Below are 19938 nucleotides of genomic sequence, written 5' to 3' on the forward strand. Positions count from 1 at the left end.
GTTTGAATAGGTGCTTTAAAACAGGATCTAGGAAACAAAAGAAAAAAATAGTTGGGAATATTATAAGGGTTTTTTTAAATAGAGAACAATTACACAAATAATGGTGGTGCAAGACCATCGAGTTGAGCTTCATGTACCCCAACTCCTGAAAGGATAGGTAAGTGGGTTTAAGCTCAACAAGAGTCAAAGGAAGTTAATAATGAGGTTGCTTAGATAAGAGGATTGTCTTCAAGCCCTAGCTCCTGAGTAGGGCCTGCAATGGGCATTGGTGTTCCTAATTTTGCTTAATAATTTTCTGATGCATTGTGAGACTAGGAATTGAGTCCAGGTTGTTGATAAGGGTAACATTCTCTAAAATCTTTACAATTGTATCCCAAGAAGAAAATTACTTTTACTTCTTCCATAGTACAGGACAGTTAAATGTTGCCACTTGTTAAGGTATCAGTAAGCAGAGAGCATAAATTCATCAGGAGTCAGAACTGAGATCAGATTCAGGCATCAGAAAGGGGTGAGTGTGGTAAGCAGTTGTAGGGTAGAGGGGAAGGATAGGGTACATCAAAACAAGAGGGATTAAGAAATTGAATTAAACTGTTGATGAGGGTTTGTCAGCCTTATTTTTTTAGTCCTCAAATTTCGAGCTGCCAGAGGGCTATCAAATTGTTATGCAGGAGAATGGAGAGCTCAAGATTGTCCCAGTCCCTGGTTATCCTCCAGAGAAAAGGAATTTTGTTTTCCAGCTTTATAGGTTCATGACTGAGAGTGTAATCTTTATTTTACTAGAGAATATTGTTTCTACTTCATAGTGTCACTTTTTCCAAACCTGAGCTAAAGGCTGAGGCCCAGACCTGGGCTTTTTCTCAGTCACATTCCAGATTATTTTCTAACTAGAAACCATAGCATTAGATATGTGAATTTTTTAGGCATTTTCTGCCTGGCCCCTCCATACTTGCATCCCTTATTGATAAGGTTAACACCTCTAGGAAGTTAATGGTTAATGTTCTTAGAGTTGAACTAGGGTTTACATTGTTATTAAAATTGCCAGCGTCCCCCTCCCCCACCCAACTTGGCTAATTTTTAGGTATTCAGTTACTTCTGTGTCTACTATTTAAGTCATCCTGGAGAGCTCAGCTGGTAAAAGTTAGGAGTTCTTCTGTTTGTTTTAAAAAGTGAAAACATTTCAAGTTTTTCATGTGGGGTAAATGTTGAACCATTCCAGGGGAGAGAAGGAACTGCTAGTATTCATGATTGGCATGGTGAGAATACCTGGACAATTTGGCTAATTTTACTGTTACTTATGACATTTTTCATCAAACAAAATAGCTGAGTACCTATAGCCTTAGGAACATCACGAAGTAAAAGTTCACTCCAAGCCAAGATTGACAGGTTTGTAGGGAAGTATGGTACCTGCAGGAATTTGGGGGAGTGGGGGTATGGGGCACCCCAAGTGTTCCTTAGGGCTTACTTTTGGCTCTGCACTCAAGGATCACTCCTGACAGGGTAGGGGCAACATTTGGGGTTCCAGGGATTAAGCCCAGATCAGCTGCTTACAAGACAAGCGCTTATCCACTGTAGAATTATTGGTGGTACTCTCCACCTCCTGTCCACCTACTTCATTTCCTCTCTTCTATTCACTATCCAACTCATAGTTGAGGCCTACCAGGATGTTGATTATTTAATCTCCTGCAGGATAAAGTTACTGTACTTCACATATTTGAAAGGTGATACAAGACAATTCAAAAGATCCTCAATATTCCAGGTCCTCACCTTATTTCAGGAGGTGAAGGAAAAAGCAAAATGACCACACTTTATTTCTGTTAAGAAGGAAGCTTTTTTGTTGTGGGAAGAAGAGATTCTTTTACTACTCTAGAAGCAGGTAGCCTCAACCTTCACCTTTATCCTCTTCTCTCATATCCTGAGACTTGTTTTTGCAGATGACATTTCTAAGCTCAGTTGCAGATGGTGTCTGTGGGAAGTAAAGCTTGGTGAGAGAGAGGGCCCTGCTATCCATCAGAAAGCAGATGAGAGTTGCTTTGCTACCCTGATGAGTAATTAATGGGTGTCAGAAACATTTTGGCCACTGAATTGTTTGCATATCTGAAAATTAGACTTCAATACTTTCAAGATGGGTTACTGTTAGCAAAGCTCTCAGTATGCAACCCTTAGCAATAGCATATTTCTCTGGAGTAGGAGGGCTAGGAAATTAACTCAGTTAAATAAAACTGCTCCCCCAATCTCTGAAAATACATGGATTTTTGAATGTTTTGCTCTGACATGGTGGTTAAGATACAATTGATGGTTCTTGAAAGAAGTATCAAAGTCAAACTGGCAAGCTGGGGCTCAAGTACAAGAGATCTTTGAAAGGCTACAATGTATCAGTCAGCTTAGAGAAGGAAATGTATCTGTCAGAGCTTGGGCAGTGTTTTGCTGTTGTCTGTATTTTTTACCTTATGCATGTCTGAAGGGGTATTTGAAGTATAGAGTCTCCCTTCAGTGTCCCCTGCTCCAGCCTCTTGTCTGCAGAAGTACTGCAGTACCCAGTGAAGATATCCTTCATGAGGATCAATTTATACAGTGATGGCCTTCACCTTGAAAACTTTTGGCCTTAGATATGAGGCTGAATTCAAGGACGGCAAAAGCTCAGGATCCTGGTCCCCTTTCATAAATGCAGGCACCTCCAAGTCTGGCCTTGCACTGGTGCTTGGACTTGTTAGGGGACCAAAGTTCTCATAAAACTGCAATATGAGGAGATCAAAATAAAAAGAATAGAGTAGTCTGGTAGTTGGACTGCAGAGAGACATTTAGGGCATAACTGTGTGTAAGAGAACATAGTAGGGTACTTAAAGGTTAATGTCTCATTTCAGGGAGACCCCCCTCCATAGATGTGAGTACATTTCCCTTTGTAATGGGCCTAGAATTCTTAGATCTTTTCACTAGGGAAGCTAGATTATATTTTGCTCAGAACTGCATAGTTTAAGAGAATAATTCAGATACATGGAAGGAATGATGCATGCATTGTGTTGAAAAGTAATTTGCATTTTTTGAGTTTGAAAACTCAAAAGTGGTTCTGTGTGTTTACGTCACCTTGGAAACTGGTACTATTCCTTTCCTCTTTGTTTTAGATCGAAGCAAAGGTAAGGCATAGAAGAGCAAACAGATCAGAATAGATAGACTCACAGAATGTAGGGCTACAATAGGACATTAATTTGTCTCCTTAACTGGCATTTTGGGTATGAGGGATGAGAGGGTGTCCAATGGGTTGAATGAAAGAAGGACAAGAAAGGGAAGTAGTTTTGATCTACCATGTCAGATACTGTGGTAAGCACTTTTATTATTTTGGGGGGAAGGGGTTGAGGCCCACACCTGGTGGCACTCTGGCTATTTCTGGCACTATACTCAGAAGTGAGCCCTGGCAGTGTCAGGAGACCCGTATGTGATACTGGAATTAACACTGGGGTTGGTGGCAGTCAAGGCAAGTGCCTTCTCCCACCACCACCACCCTGTACTCTGGCCCTATTATATTTTTTCTTAAGTCCTTGAAGCTAAGAGATGAAAAGAATAAGAGGCAAATTCCTCATTCTGAGCATTATATCAGAGATAAAGGGGAGGTAGAAACTAACCTTTTCCTGTCTGATCTCCCAGTGCTAAACTAGAAAAGTGAGGTTTATCTAAGAAAGTATTTGCTGTAGTTGAGACTCTTGAACAACTTCACTATTCAGAGACCCCTCTACAAAGAGAAATAGCCTAAAGGCAAAGGAAGGGTAGTAGGAAACAAGATTATTGTTGGCTCTGGGATTTTCACTCTAGAAAATTTGACCATGACCTGAGAATATAAAATTAATGTTAGACATTGGAAGTGGGGCTGGGTAGTAACGCAGTTAAGGCACTTGCCTTGCGTACAGCTGACCCAGGTTTGATCTTCAGCACCTCATACAGTCCATACAGCACCACCGAAAGTTATCCCTGAGGACTGTCAGGTGGGGCCATAAAAAGAAACTTGGAACAAAATGGGGCTTCTCATCTTAAAGAGCATTCAAAGCAAATTGTGTTTGTATACTATGAATTGAGGTAAATTTCTTTGGTGAAGAGGCTTGTTTGGATTTTGTCTTATAACACATTTCGTTATTTTGGAAAGATGCAGTGCCAGGTTCAGTGTTAGTAGAGGAACGTGACAGCCTGAAAATTGACGAGAGACTAAATTCCTCATAGATTTTTTGATATGATTTCCCAAGAGAACCCGGGAGAGCAGCTCTGCTAGAGAGCAATAAGAGCAGAATCAGGTTCAGAGAACAAAGCAGTTTCTGGAAAGGGTTAGTGGAGGATCCCACTCTGGGAAATTTCAGAATCTAGTGAGAGAAGTCTTATGCCTAGCTGGGAAGTGGGGAACTGCTACTTGTCAACACGCTCGTGGACATCATAAAATAATATCCAACACAGAGGAAGCCAAAGTAAATAAATGCTCAGAAAAATCGGGTTTAACCAGAGAGGATTCTTTGAAGTTCATGAAGAGAGGAGTACAGAAGTAAGGAGGGTGGTTGAAGAAACTGGAAGAAGGTTCATATGTGTTTTGTGCCAGAGGGTGGTGAATGTACTAGCAGGGACAGGAAGCCCAGCAAATGAAGTGGAGGAACAGTCTCGTTGGCCTGAGAAAATTGAATTTGATGTGGCAAACACTAACAGGGAACAACATGCTAAACATGGTGGGGAGGATTTCTGTAGCTCTGCTAGTTCAAAAAACAGGAGAGCTTATTAGCATCTTAACTGTTGTCCATCCAAACGTAAGGTCCCACTGGTCTGCACTCAAGACCAGGGGAATGTGAAGGCTCCAAGTTCAGACTTAAGCAAGGCTTGAGAGTTTGGATTTCACGAACAGCCAGCGAGCCTGAGCAAAGACCTCCCAGCAGATGTGCTGTTGGTGATGAGAGCTTGGAAAGCAGTCAGCCCTCTGTTTCTCACATCTAGGTAGTATTTATTTGCCACTCGACAGAATGTATCTATGTACCTTTTGTGGAGTCTAGTGGGGGCTCAGCTCCTCTGAAATACGGGAGCAGGTACTGTGTGCTTAGTCGCCTGCTCTCTGCCTTGCGGGTGAGCATCTCTTGCTGGGATAGACTGTTGACTTCCGGAATGCGACCACATTCCAGATCTAGGACCGAAAACACAGAATTGTTTTTTGTTTCTGTTGTTGTTTTCCAGTTTCTTCCCCTTTAAGGCTTTAGAAATGGGCTCTGCCTCGCCTGTGGCAGCCTCTGCCTGAGGATGCACAGTTCTCTGCTTTGATTCTTGGAAGGCCTTTTTCTGTCCCTCCCTGGGGGTCATTTGTATCTCTGGTTCCTACTCCCAGAGCCATAAAGTGGGAGCCCCCATTTATTAATTGGGTTGGGACTGGGGAGGGGGTCGGCAGGGGACTCTTTAGTGTGGCAGGCGGGGGTCTTCCCGAATGAGCCCATTAGCCAGCCCCAATGGCAGCTGAAACGGGGCCGCAGCCAAGTCCTCTCCGATTCAAAAACCCTCCATCGCCTGCAGCAGATCAGAACAAGGCCTGCGGGAGCCCTTAGCTCCTGATTGCAGCTGTGACGAAGGACAAAACAATTTATAGGAAGCCAAGTAGCTCCTGTCTCACTGTCTCTTCCTTGCTGACTTTGGGGAGGGGTCGGGTGAGATGTGTCTCTCACCTTAGCGTCTGACAATGCACGTGGCGTCCCAAATTGGAGAGGAGTGTGGCCTGGACATGTCGACGCTCTGGATATGTTGATCTGTGTCCTGGCTTGCTTCTTTCTTTCTTGCCCACTTATTTTGATTAAGAAGCCCCCTTTTATAGGGGGCTCCATAGGGGTAAGGCAAAGTGTGTGCTCAGACTCTTAAACAGTCTGGAGTGTCTGTTGGGGGAGGGGGCGCATGCCTGCCATACTCTTCCCAGCCCTACATCTGCCTGGTTGCTGAGCTGCTCTCTCTCAGGTTCAGAATTAGAATTAGGTCACCTTCTTAACATCTTTTCTTAATAGGGGTTTAGCACTTAAAGGCCACCTTCTGGGGCTCCCTTGTTCCTTTAGGCACCCCCGCATGGAAGGAGCAGGCATCTGCAGGGCAACATCTTTCTTCAGTGACCCAGAGAGGAGGTGTCCAGGACAGGCATGTCTGCTCCCTGGAGAAGGACCCTTGTGACTTCTCCCTGACAGACTCATAGGACACCAGGGTTTCGTTTGACCAAAGTCCAAACGAAACCCTAGAGACCCCCAAATTCGATTTCTCAGTTTCTAGAGCAGGAATTGGAGGAGGCCCTGGGAAGTGGCTTCCTTCCATGAGTGAGTGAGTGAGTGAGTGAGTGAGTGATAGCCAGTCAAGACTGGATTCCAAGAGACCAGAATCTTAGGTGATTGTAGTCTTTTAAGATCAACAACTCCTGAGCCCTGGGCTTCCTCAGGAAAGGAAGGTAGGACTGTGCTCTTATGAGGAGGGAAAGAGAGACATTGAGAGTGAGACAAAATACTAAAAAATTTTAGTAAGAAAACTGAGCAGTGTGATATATATAATATAAATATATATAATATAATATAAATATATATAATATAAATATATATAAATACATATATATATATAAAATACCTATAGATCACCAAGTGGCGCTCAGGGACTGTTGAAACTCAGTGCTTTGGGGGGCTCTCCCAGCAATGCTCAGAGGGCCATGTTGGGGTGTGAGGGGAGAATCAGATCTGGGCCTCTTTGCATGCCAAATGTGCTCAGCCCATTGAGCCATCACTCACCATCCTGAGCTTTATATATTCTTTAGCTCAAAAACTAATCTTTTATGACATGCAGATTGTACAAGTATAATCTTTATTTGGACACAGGAACTCTGGTTCATCAGGAAACAAGTGATTGGCCCTGCCTTCTGGTTCCTGAAAGTTCCAAGAGTACTTTGTCATTATCCCAGGAGTTTGAACAGCAGACTCAGATTCCTCAGGAGCAGTGTGAGGAACTTACCCTAACCCTCAACTCTGCTGTGTTCCCATAAAGTGACTTGGAAAGGAAAAAAAAAAAAAAGCAGAGGAAGAGAGAAAGGAAACACGTGTCACCCAAGGAGAGTCTGAATGAAATGGGGAATTATATAACTCTAAAATGAGATGACTTGTGAGATGATAGGGACATTAGGGACCAGGGACTCCTATTCTCCCAGATGTTTTGAGTTTTTGTTTTTGACCTTTCAAAGGGCAGAGGTGATTTGATGTTCCATAGAGACTTAAACCCTAAATGTCCTCAGTGCATTGATGGTCCCTGCAGGTTCTGTAATTCATCTCCCTCCAGCTCTCTCCATCTTTAACTGTCTCCTACAGCCCAGTGTACTACTGGGGTAATTTTCTGAGCCTGTGTGTCTGGACCACTGATCAACAAAGCAGGGAATGCCAACCGTTCCCTAAGCTGGAAACAGAATCTTGGGGAAAAGCACCTGAGCTGTTTAGAGAGAGAATAATGGGTATAGGGCCAAGGTGTGGGGCAGGAGGTGGGGCAAAATGACCATTGTCTATTGATGACCAAGAACTCGATCTCAGTCTATATTCTTTGCCCTTTTGTGACACCTGAATTGATAGCAGAGGCAGGATGTGATCCCATGTAATGTCACCCCCACCTAATACGATCATCCAAACTACATCAAGTCTACTATCACAAAAGTCTGTTTCATAGTCTCTGTCTCATAGAATTCCTCCCTCCCTCCCCTCTACCCACCCCCCTCAGTTTTGTTCATTCTGTTGTGCTGAGTTGGGCATCAAACCCATATCTCAAGCATGTAAGGTATGCGCTTCCCTCCATCACAGCCCTCTGAACTATTCCTTGAAGAAACTGTTCTGTATGAGAGAACCTCGCATATAAGGTCATGATCTGACCTAGAACTAGGTGTCCTCTTCTGAGCCACCACCTGGGTTTACTCTGCATTAGCCTCTAACCTTGGTTGCTCTAGAGTTGTGCGTTTCGCCACTGCTCCCATCTGCTAAATGCATGCCATGTCTTGAGTAAAGGGGTATGGCGTTTTTCTTTGGAAGAAGGAACTTAGAACAATTGCCACTCTCTGGGGGCATACTTATATATCTTTATGTATTGGTTATGTATCTGATTTGAGGAAGTTGCAAGAGTCGTCACTGTCACCTTCACTGTTACCTGTCCAGTCCATGCTTCCTGGGCCAAAGTCTATAGACGCTGTTGAGTGTGGATCCCCTAGCCACTGGCCACTTCTCTAATGCCACGTGTTTTCCTTTGCAGGCTGCAGCAGCAGTAGGAGGGGTGGCCCCTGAGGGATTGGTGGTATCCAGCAGTCACCTGGCGACTGAGACCCTGGCAAATGAGGTCTCCTTCATAGACTCAAAAGCCAGGTAGGGATGAACTTTTGTAAGGGACACACACACACACACACACACACACACACACACACACACACACACAATCTCAGGGAAGTTTCTTATTCCCAAACATCTCCAAAAAATTTTATTCTCTCTCTCTCTCTCTCTCTCTCTCTCTCTCTCTCTCTCTCTCTCTCTCTCTCAGGGAAGTTTCTTATTTCTCAACACATGATCTCAAGGAAGTATCTTATTACACACACACAAACACACGCACATAATCTCAGGGAAGTTTTTTATTTTCCAAAAATCTCCAGAGAATTTCCTGTTGCTTTTATTATTAATTCGGGGGGAGTGGCAGAGGAGAGAGTGGTGTTTGGGCCACACTCAGCAGTGCTTTTGGGTATCCCTGACTGCTCAGGAGTGACCCCTGCTGGTGGTACTCAGGACCATATGCTGTGCCAGGGGTCCGAACCAAGGTCAGCCATATGCAAGGCAAGCATTTTTACCCCTGAACTCTCTCCGGCTCCTTAGTTTTTCATTGGAAACTCTAGTGGTGTCCAGATTCATAGTTTGAAGAGAGGAGCCCCAGGACGTACCTTGTGTGTGAGTTTGGGGGGGCGGGGGGGACACGAGGAACAAGTCTCAGGGCTGACTCCTAGCTCTGCACTCAGGTATCACTCCTGGTGGTGCTTGGGGGACCATATGGGGAGCCAGGGATGGAACCTGGGTTGGCCGCATGCAAGGCAAGCACCTTACCTGCTGTGCTATTGCTCCGGCCCCACTTATTTCCATTGTTGGTCATGTCCTTCCTGTTCTTTCCTCTCATCCAGCTCTGCTAGTGGATGTTCAGCTGTGGGCAGAACAGTTGCTTATTCCCAGTGTCTGCCCTGCTCACCTCATGCCTGGCACAAAGAGCCTGCCCTGCCTTTTCTCCCAGGAAATGACTTCCCAGCCTTCTGAGTCAGGCTGATATAGCGCTATCTCTTCTTACTACCTCTCAGCAGCTTTTCCACTTCCTTTCCAGGTTTGATGGGAGATCCCACCTATCCTCACACTGAGAGGCAGGCAAACCTGCTTCTCTCCTCAAGGCCCAGGACTGCAGGTCACCAGTTTCCGGTACCCATCCCACCCTTCTTGCTGCCAGGTAGGTAGGTGTACTCCTTCCCATGCCCGGTCCTCCATTGTTAAAATAGCTCCAGCAAGGAGAACGCTTGGTGACTTACTTCTTTGTATTGGTGATTCCCTCCCTCCTCTCCTTTCTCCCTCCCTCCCTCCCTCTTCTTTCTTTTCTTTCTCATTTCTTTTTTCCCTTTGTTTCTTTTCCCTCTTTCTCTTTTTCTCTTCTCTCTTTCCTTTGTTCCTCCTTCACCACCCCACCCCATCTTGTTTGCTTGTATCACACACACTTGGTTTTGCTCACGTTGGATCGCACACTTTAGTCACCATACTTGTATGGGGGATTGAACACTTTACTGGGGATTAAACTCACATTTGTGTGCTTGCACCCATCCTGGCTGTAGTGCTCACTGTGATTTTCCCGTGGTACTTGTCAGAGATGGTTGTCCTGGCCTTTGGAAGTGGCCTGTGCAGTGGAAATCCCAAACAGTAGAGCTGTCATGACCATATCCAGCACCTGTGGGCCGCACCTGGGATTGAACCCAGATCCTCACACTTGGAAAGCAGGTGCTTTTTGCTCTGAGCCACCCCTAGGCCCTAATCTTTAGTGTTCCTGATCTCCTCCCCCTTTTCTATGGCTCAGAACCATTTCTGCCCTGTCATGAGTGGGTGTCGGAAGAAGGAGTCTGTAAACAGCTGGAAGTTGGAAGTGGAGGAACAATTCTAATGACAGAGAGCCCTTCTAGGGGCAGGAATGCTGAAGGTGTACAGTCCGCTAGGCACCTGGCTGAGGACAAGGATTTCAGACTCCTGAGGGTCTCCCCCTGTTCCTTCCTTGCAGGGAGTGCAGGATAGATTGCAGAACCCACCTGGTCCAGAGCAGGTATGGAAGGCAGCACGCTTCCCTTGCATGCAACAGACTTGGGCTCGACTCCCCCCCAGCTGGCCCCTCAAACCCACCAAGACTGATCTCTGAACTCAGAGACAGGAGTGAGTCCTGAGCACTGCCAAACGTGGTCCAAAAGCAAAAATAAATAAAGTACAGCCCTTCTGGGCCCAGAGAGATAGCCCCAGGGGTTAAGGCTCTTGCTTTGCAAGGTCACATCCACACTGCAGGAGCTGAGCAGCTCCACATCCTCAGGGCCTCACACTGACCCACCAGCCTTGGTTGGCCCCCTGCTTCCTTGGGCACTGCTGTGATGGAGACTCCCCACAAAAGTGCTGTCCTATGTCGAACTCGGGTGGCAGCTGTAAAGAGTTGGCGTAGAGAGCCAGAGTATTTCTGGCCTGGGACATTGGGGGTGACTATCTCACCTGCCCCCTCACTGTGCAGTGCCTCTCAGCACTACAGGTAGCGCTCCTACCTAAACCTCTTGATCCACAGCTCCCTCCTGTGGTCTGCATCAACTTTGAGCTGCAGGTGGAGTAGGTAGGATGGGGAATGAGGCTATAGGTGTAGTATCATAAAGCAGGAAATACGCTTGGGAGTGGGCAGGCAATGTCTGCATGACAGACCTTGATGACTCAGAGAGCACCAACATTTAAAACCCTTCCCACTTTCCATCCATCACATGGTACCTGTAAGTGTGCGCACTGGGGACGTTGGGGCAGCTGCAGCTATGGTTTCAGCCACACGAGGGCGCTGCTGGTCAATTAAAACTCCCAGCCCCTTGGCAGTTGGTTCCAGAAGTGGGGTAGCACCCTTTCCCCAAGACAGGATTTAGAAACACTCCCAGAGAAAGAAGGGCCCGGGGAGCCGGAAGGATATTTAATATCACTTTTTCTTCCTTAAAAATGGTCTGAAGGGCCCAACCGTATTTCAGCAGAGAGTACAGCTGGCCATGCAGCTGACCTGGGTTCCATCCCCAGCACCCCATATGGTGCCCCAGCCACCACCAGGAGTGATCCCCAAGCGCAGAGCCAGGAGTGAGCCCTGAGCACCACTGGGTGTGGCCCCCAAACCAAATGACCTGAATGTCAATTCCCAGCACCCACCTGGAAAAATGTCCTGAGAGTTCCTGGGAAGCCCAAGTTTGATCCCCGGCGACACATGGTCCCCCGAGCACTACCAGGATTGATCCCCAGAACAGAGGCCTGGAGGAGCCCCCAAGCACGAGCTGGGTGTGTATACAAGCACAAAACCCGAACCAAACAAACCAAACAACCCCCCAGCCCCTGACCACTGCCCTCCGTGATCTGAGTCTCAGCAGGGCCCAGGTGCCAGGCAACCAGCACCTTGATGGGCACTTCTCCCTTCAGCGCCAACAGGCAGGTTCCTGTCCCCTCCACAGATATGCACTTCCAGGCCACAGGGTGTCGGGACCGGTATTTTCCAGAGGAAAAGCCCTTCGTCTTCCTGTCCCTGAGAAACCCTGAGGTTAGTGAGAGAGGGGGCACCTCTGGTCTGCAGCAGAGGCACCTGCACGCCAGCCTACAGGTCCCTTCCCCTTCTCAAATATCCACTCGGCTCCCTCCCGGAAATTTTCTTTCTTTCTTTCTTTCTTTCTTTCTTTCTTTCTTTCTTTCTTAGCTTTTTGGGTCACTCCCAGCGATGCTCAGGGTTTACTCCTGATTCTTCACTTAGGAATTACTCCTGGCCGTGCTCAGGGGGACCACAGGTGGGATGCCGGGGATCGAATCCAGGTTGGCCACGTGCAAGGCAATCGCCCTCTCTGCTGTACTGTTGCTCAGGTCCCAGAAATTTCTCTTCTTTAAGCAATCGGAAAATACTTACCTCCACCCCAGCTATTTCTGAGGTCACGACCACCCCACTGGATCTTCCTAGTCCTCCCTGGGGAGGATAATACCCACTTTGGAAAGGACCAATCTAGAGGACATTTGCTGCTTGACCGTCTGGGGGATGCCCTAGGATAGCCCTGGACTCTGCCTCCCAGAAGGTGTCCGAGTGTATTGGGAGGTGGGGGGGTGGAGCAGCTGGTGTCTGTGACCTCAGACTGACCCATCTGAGTATCAGCTTTGCCCAGGATGCCAGGGCCCTGGCACCCACCGTGCAGGAGGCAAGGACCCCAGGGTTGACCCTCAGTCTCCAGGAGGCTGAGGGAGATGACAGAGGGTCCCTCCTCCCCCATGCCCGAGGGCCCCTCCCCGGGAGGACAGCTTGATTAAACAGTCGGTGCTGTTGGAATTACTGCACAGCTGGCGCTCCCCCCAGCACCCCAACAGAGCCGCAGCGCAGATTAAAATCTCCAATTAGCGTTAAAGTGAAGTGAGGAGGTACGGAGGCTGCCAAGGCAGCCAGGCGGGGCCCTGGGTCTGCACCCCACCCCCACTGCCGCCTGCATCCTTCCATCGGTCCCAGCTCCGCCCCACTTCTCTCCCCTCCGCTCTCCCTGCCTGTTGGCTTCCCCTGCCAGGCTGGAAGTTTCCGTGTGGTGGGGGGGGGCAGCGGGTGGGGCTCAAGGTCTCACCTGGCAGCATGGCAGGGGGACACTGTGTGCTGTGTGTGTGTAGGCTCGGGATTACGTGGTCAGCACTTATCAAGCACTGACCTACTTAAAGCTGACCAGCAGCCAGGCTGAGGGGCCTTCCCCTCTGGGCCACAGGTCACATCCCTCCAGGCCCAGCTGCCTGTCCCCTCTAGTCATCTTTTCTTAACTGTCCCTGCCATCCGAGCCTGTTACCCCACCCAATACCCGCCTGCCCGCCTTCCATTCTCCACCCAGCTCTCCTGTGGCCAGGGGCAGCACAGCCAGGCCTGGCCATGTCCTGCCACCTGGGTTCCAGCTGGCTCTTCCTCCTCTTTTCTGCAGTGCGGGGATGAGGGCTGGATGGACTCCTCAGACTCTCCCAAGCCCTGGGCATCACCCCGCAAGGCTCCCACTGACACTTCCGCCCTTCCCGCAGCAGCCTGGGAGGGTGGCCGCCCTGCCAACTGTGGCCTTTGACTTCCTGCTGCCCCTTTAAGGGGAACAGAGATGAGTAGTACCCAGCTGACTGCATCTACTCACACCTCCAGAAATTAGACACCAGGGCACAATGCCACCCTCCCAGGCTGGCACATGCTACCCTGGCAGAGATTCAAGTAGCCCCCCCCCATACCCTCACCTCTATGTCTTCCTCTTCTCTCTCCCTCTTTCTTCCTCACTCCCTCTTTTTTTTTTCTCAGCTCAAAGCACAGCTGAGCCTTAAAAGGGGGGTCGGGGGACCAAGCTGGGGCAGGGGGTGGAGAGCTCCAATAGCACGTTTTCACCTGCCATTTAATTGGATGTATTTTTAATTAATGGGACCTCAGGGACCAACATGAGACAATCTGATCTCTGAATAGGGACAGGGGAGGGATTGGGAAAGGGAGGAGGATTGGGCCGCTGGGTGCGGTTACCAGGAACCCAGGCCCATCAATCACTGGCCACTTTGCGTTCTGGCATGGAGCACAGTGAGGTGGAGGAGGAGGGGAGGCTCTGGAGGGAGGTGCCAGCAGTCCCCCCCGACTGCCAGGACCTCCAAAAAAAAAAAAAAGAAAAGAAAAAGAGGAAACCGTCCTGCTGGACTCAGGTCTGGGGCCCCAACTTGCAGCCAGGATCTGAGGTGAGGCTCTCGGCTTGCAGCGGGGTGGTTTGTCCGGGTGGACTTGTCTGAGTCAGTACTGGGCGCTGTGACAGGAAGGTAATGACAGAGACTTGTGGGGGGGGGAAAGGGGGTTGGTCTTTGGAGAGAGAGAGAGGAGGAGGAGGAGGAGAGGACTGGAAGGGGAAGCAGGAGCGGTGCAGGGTTCAGAGATGTTTCTGGACTTGCGGTCACCAGTTTTGCGCTTTGGAGGTAATGTGCAGTCAGTGCGCGGCGCAAGAGCCTGAACCTCACTCCCAAACCGTTGTTTTCCAGCTGTGGGCGGGGAGGCCTGAGAGTCATGTTCACGAGTTGCGTCCTCTTCCTAGATTCAGGAGCTGCTGGGGACACCCAGAAAGGTAGGTGGTAGGTAGGTGGGCCAGGGGTTGGATCGAGGGCAGGGGTCGCGGGTGCTCCACTCAGTGCCCATGTCTGGAGTCCCAGGGTGCTGAGGGGCGGCAGGTGCCTTGCTGGGGGACATTTCCCTTGTACGGTATGTTCCAGGGCCAGTGCCTTCCTCCCCGGATTCCACAAAGTCCCACCATCGTGGGATTTTACCTCATCCTTTGAAGAAAGGGAAAGACACCAAACCCTCCAGTTCCTTAATAAGAAATAAATCTCCAAATGGAACTGAATATTTAGCTGCCTTTAAAAAAAAAAGTTTTGAGGCCACACCCAGGATTGCTTTGGGGGCTACTTCAGCTCTGTGCTCAGGGTTCAGCAGTTCTCAGGGAACCTGGGCCGACCACATGTGAGACATGCACCTCAGCCCCTGTACTCTCTCCAGTACCCATTTTTTTTTGAGGGTTTTTGATTTTGGGGGCTTTTGTTTCATTTTGGGGCGACACCTGTTGGTACGTATAAGTAACTTCTGGCTCTGCACTCAGAAATCCCACCTGACATGTTCAGGGGACCAACTGGGATGTTAGGCTCGAACTCTGGTTGTCTACATGCCAGGCAAGAGCCCCACCCGCTGTACTATCTCACCAGCCCTTTCTGAAGTATTTTTATTTGGGGGGTTTGCGCTATTCCCAACTAAGGGGCCAAACGTGGGTTGGGCATTACGCCTGGTAGTGCTCAGGAGAACTGTATGTAGTGCCTGAATTTGAACCAGAGTCACGATCACAGCCGCATTCAAGGCAAGTGCCTTAACCTTATACTATCTCTCCAGCCCATTTTTTGAGATCTTAACTGAAAATTTCTCTAGCATGATCTAAGTTGTTAGGGAAAATTAAACCAAAAACGTAGCAAAGAATGATCTTATACTTCTTGTCCCATGGCTAGAGTAGACAGAATTAAAACCCTAGGTTTGAAGTGCTGGAGAGATAGTACAGCACGTAAGATGCTTGCTTTGCAGGCAGCTGATCTAGGTTTGATCCTCAGCACTACATATTGTCCCTAGAGCCTGCCAGAAGTTATCCCTGAGCACAGAGTCAGGAATAAGTTCTGAGCATCACAGGTGTGGCCCCCAAACAGACAAAAACCTAAGTAGGCCAGAAATAAATAGTACAGCAGATAAGACACTAGCATTGCATGTAACCATATTCAGTTCATAGCACCACAGTCCTGTGAGCTCTGCCACAAGTGATCCATGAGCACAGAGCCAGGAGTAAGCCCTGAGCATGCCAGGTATTGGCCCCCAAACAAAAATTAATATAAAAAGGAATGAACAGAGAGATAGTATAGTGGGTAGGGCCCTTGCCTTGCACACGGCTGACCCAGGTTCAATCCCTGGCACCCTCTAGAATACCTGAGCCCCGCCAAGAGTAAATTTTGAGCACAGAGCCAGGAGTAATTCCTGAGCACTACTAGGCATGCCCCCCCCCCAACAAAAAAACAAACAAAACCAAGGACCTGAAGGTTGAGTCAGAAACAACTAAATGTCCACACAGCAGGCCCCGGGTGATGGGCTGTGTTTTGGTGCACACTGGGAGAGAAAGGGAACTTGTGCGTTGTGTGTCTGTCTCCATGTTCAGACACTGCAGCAGGAAGAGACCCATCAGGCCGCTGCTAACAATGTCATTTCCTGGCATTATCTTCCTTTCTCCAAACAATCAGCTTTTCTGGGCTGGAGCTATAGTATAGCAGGTCAGGCTCTTGCCTTGCACACACGTGCCTGACCTGGTTTGATCCCCGGGAGCCCATATGGTCCCCTGAGCACCACCAGGAATGATCCCCTAAGCACAAAGCCAGGAGTAAGCCTGAGCACTGCGGGCTGTGGGGAACCTCCCCCACCCATAAAAGAAGAAGTCGGCATTCCTGTTTCATTTTGGGCTTCCCAAACAGTGCCCAGGAGACTCGGGAGTGGGTCAGTGAGGGCCCAGGGCTGCGGTGACTGTGGAGCCAGAGACTGAGCCAGGACATGCACGCTTAACCCCTGCGCTCGCTCGCTCGCTCTGCCCCGCACACATCAGCCTGTGTTCTAAGCTGGAGTCAGGCGGGAAGGGTACAGGCCTTGGAAAGCAGTGTAGAAACTTAATCACACTCTCCAAGCCCCGAATACCTCTTCTCCATCTTCATATTCAAAACCCCTCCCCCATCACTGCCATTTTCATCCCCTAAAGCCTGGACATGGCAGGATGAGCCTCACTTAGGGCCCACGGCCTCACCCCATTCTGGCTTTAGGCCCTGAGGGGGATCCCTGACTGCCGAGTGTTTCGGCCTTGCCTCTGCCAACACAGACAGGTACAGGTACGCACAGGAAGGCTGCAGGCCAGAGACGTGCCCCCGGCACTTGCCTCGCGTGCAGCCAACCCTGGATCAGTCCTCAGCACCACAAGATCCCCTTAGACATCACCCATTGCAGCCTGGAGGACCCCCAGCCCCATCAGGGTGGCCTGAGTAATCCTTGGCCCCACAGGGGACTGCACTGATCCTCCACCCTCACAGCAGACGGTTGACCAAGAATTACTGAGGGACCCCCAGGCTTCCATAGGAGAGACCCCTCCTACCCTGCCCAAAAGAGTAAAGAACCGCCCAACTCCCCCCAGCCTCCTAGACCTCAGTGTGGGTGGGGCCAAAGAGCCATACCCAGTTGTTGGAAGGAGATTCTCCTGCCCGGGAGATTTGTGAACTGGGACCTGCGTGCCACCTGTGGGGAGGCCGCCTCCCCGAGGTTGGCTCACGTCCAGCATGCAGCAGAGGACTTCCGGGTTTCTCAGCCCCTCTTTCCCATTGCCCACCTGACCACATTGGAGGCTGACCTGGAGGCGTCCACAGGGCCTCCCAGCATCCAACCTAGATTTAAATTTTTGTTTTTGGGTTTTGGCTCACACCTGACAGTGCTCAGGGCTTATTCCTGGCTCTGCGCTCAGGAATCCTTCTAGCAGTGCTCAGGGGTTATACAGGGTGCCAGGATTGAACCCTGGACGGCCACATGTAAGGCAAGCACCCTCCCTACTGTGCTGTCCAAGTGTGGATGCTCGTTGAGGAACAGGGACTCTTCCCTCTGCCCGTGTGCATGGCCTCCACCTCCCCAGCTCTCGGGCCCTGTGGCCACACCTGGAGCCTGCCTCTGTGGCTGAGAAGACCCCTGGGCCATGGAGGGCTCTGGAGAGGGAGACGTGGAGAAAGGGGAGGGCTGGGTCACGATTCCCAGAGCCACCCACCCTCTGTGGAGTCCAGCCTCACCCAGCTTCTTACGCTGCCCTTTCCTTCTCCTCCCTCAGCGTCTCCTGCGGGCTGCTGAGCGCCGCTGTCTCACTCTTCTGCCCAGATTCGCGGCCACAAAGGGCAGGCAGGCCTCGGGCAGGACCAGGCTGGAAGCCACGGAGAAGAAACAGTGGCTGTGAAGGGAAGCAGGAGGAGCCAGACGCCTGCGGGGAAACAGCAGGTCTCTCACGGCCCAGTGCCCGGTGCAGCCTCCCGGCAGGTGTCCAGCCCTGCATTTGCCCCCCCCATCACGCCGGCCTCAGTGTAGGGTGCTGGAGGAGGAGGTGGGGCTGCCCGCAGCGCAGTGGGGGGCCCATGGGAGCAGGGTCCAGGCCCTGAGCAGGCTCTGCCCATCTCCGATGAACGTGTCTCATCTGGGTTATGGGGGCAAGGACAGTCCCCCCCTCACCTCGCCCCCATGTCCCCTCCAAAGAAGAGGGAAAGTGAGGGGAAAAAACAGGAGGCCTTCCTGGAGGGGGAAGGGTGGTGAGGCCAGAGCCCCAGAGACCACGGCTTTCCCAGCTGGCACCTCACACACTGACTCCAGCCGTGTCACCTGCCACAGCCACCTCACTGCTTCTTCCTGAAGCACTGTGACAGGATCCGGCCTCTCGGTGTCCACACCCTTCTGGAGACTCAGGTGCCCCAGACCTGCGGGGTGGCAGTCCCTCTCTGGTCTCAGGCCAAGTGGGCACATGTGTCTCTACCCTTCTGGTGTGCCCGGGGACTCTGTTTGAGGTCACACTCCCAGAAAACAGTCAGAAGGTAGATCAGAACCACCACACCCACCGCTGCCACCCAAGGGCGGGGTCCCTCCGTTTCCACAAGGGGGACCAGTACGTCAGACACATAATAAAATACCCGCCCTCTGACCTCCGAGAAGGATGGGCTGGGCCGGGCCAGCTCCAGAGCCCGAGCCTGCGTGTTCATTTGCCTCTTGGTGTCCCGCTTCCATCCCCCCCCAGCTGAGGGGAGGGGTCCCCTGCTGGGGCGCTGCTGGAGAGGGAAGCAGTCTTGCTTGGAGAAAGAGAAAGCCATCCTCCGTGGAGGGATATGGGCCCAGCTCTGCGCCCCTGGCCTTCCCCACAGCATCAGGAGGCACAGGGGCCCTGCTGGCACCCCCGTAACGCGACTTGGTCTCGAGCAGAATCAGCATGGCATCCGGCTGGGGGGGTGAGAGTGGGTGCGGTGATGGGGGGCGGGCGCGTAGGTGGGAAGTAGGCAGGTGTGAGGAGCTCAGCCCCGGGAAGGAGAACTCTTCCTCCGTGCCACGTGCTCCTCCTCCTCAGTGCTCCGCGGTCCCCCCTTTTCTTCTGCTACCCTCAGCCGACTTCATTCCTGGCCACCCCATCCAGTCTGAACAGACATTGGTAATGGTGAGTTGTTGGCTTGTCCCTCCGGCGTATGCGCACACACTCTCCGCAGCCCCCCCCCCACAGTCCTCCCAACTCCCCACCACGAGTGACCCCATATGAACTTTTTCTACCAGTCAATGCCACTAGCATCCGAATGCCACCAGGATGCCTTGAACTGTCTTTGTGACTCACTCCCCAGTGCTCAGCCTACCCTGGGTGGCACCAAGCCCAGACTGGCATGTGTGCTGACACTGAGTGCCCTGACCTGCAGCCAGGGCAGCCCTGGATGCGTGTCCGCCTGTGCATTGGGTGCGCTGGTTTATTAGTGTTATTCCAGCATTGTGATGCAGAGAGAGTAAGTGTAACAGCTGCTCCTTGCTTGCAGTGTTTATTGTTACCTAGAGACAACCTCCTGGCTTTTTCCCAGCTCCCCCTCCCCCCCCAGCCCAGCCCCCTCCCTGCCAACAGTCCTACTCTCCCCACACTGATGGGAAATTTATAGCTTGCCCATACCATGCCTTTAACCCTCTCCTGTCCAGCGGGGACTGGGGAGAAGCCAAAGTGAGCAGTGGACATGCCTGGTCTCCAGCAGGGAAGAAGAGAGAAAGACGATGGCTGGAAGGAAGGAGGCGAGTTACCTCCCTGCTCCAATCTGTTGGTCACAGACTCTGCCCAATTGCCCTTCTGGCTCTGGTCTTGAGAGAAAAGAACCAAGCCCTGGGACCCCAGCATTTTCCATGCCAGGTTATTCTTCTGCCTGGGTGGGCATCTCTGAGTGAAGCACCCCAGAGTAGCCTCCTGGTCCCGAGAAAGTGGCATGAGGCGGGATTGGGGTAGGAGTGAACACCCAGCTATGCCTTCCCATAGAGTACCCTTTAAAAAGGAAAAAAAGGGCGGGGGAGCCATACCTGGCAATGCTCAGG

At 50.7% G+C, this 19938-nt stretch overlaps 1 protein-coding gene across 1 annotated transcript in view; it reads left to right on the forward strand.

Moving 5' to 3' along the window:
• Window positions 1–17751, forward strand: part of CDK12 (cyclin dependent kinase 12) — a 92277-nt gene extending 74526 nt beyond the window's left edge. The window contains exons 15-18 of the mRNA XM_056126821.1: window positions 8254–8363; window positions 9355–9474; window positions 14286–14368; window positions 17678–17751. Coding sequence (XP_055982796.1) covers window positions 8254–8269 — 16 coding nt within the window. The 3' untranslated portion in view covers window positions 8270–8363; window positions 9355–9474; window positions 14286–14368; window positions 17678–17751. The remainder of the gene's footprint in view (window positions 1–8253; window positions 8364–9354; window positions 9475–14285; window positions 14369–17677) is intronic.
• Window positions 17752–19938: the final 2187 nt, after the last annotated feature.

Source organism: Sorex fumeus, unplaced genomic scaffold, assembly GCF_029834395.1.
Source record: "Sorex fumeus unplaced genomic scaffold, SorFum_2.1 ptg000063l, whole genome shotgun sequence".
NCBI lineage: Eukaryota > Metazoa > Chordata > Mammalia > Eulipotyphla > Soricidae > Sorex > Sorex fumeus.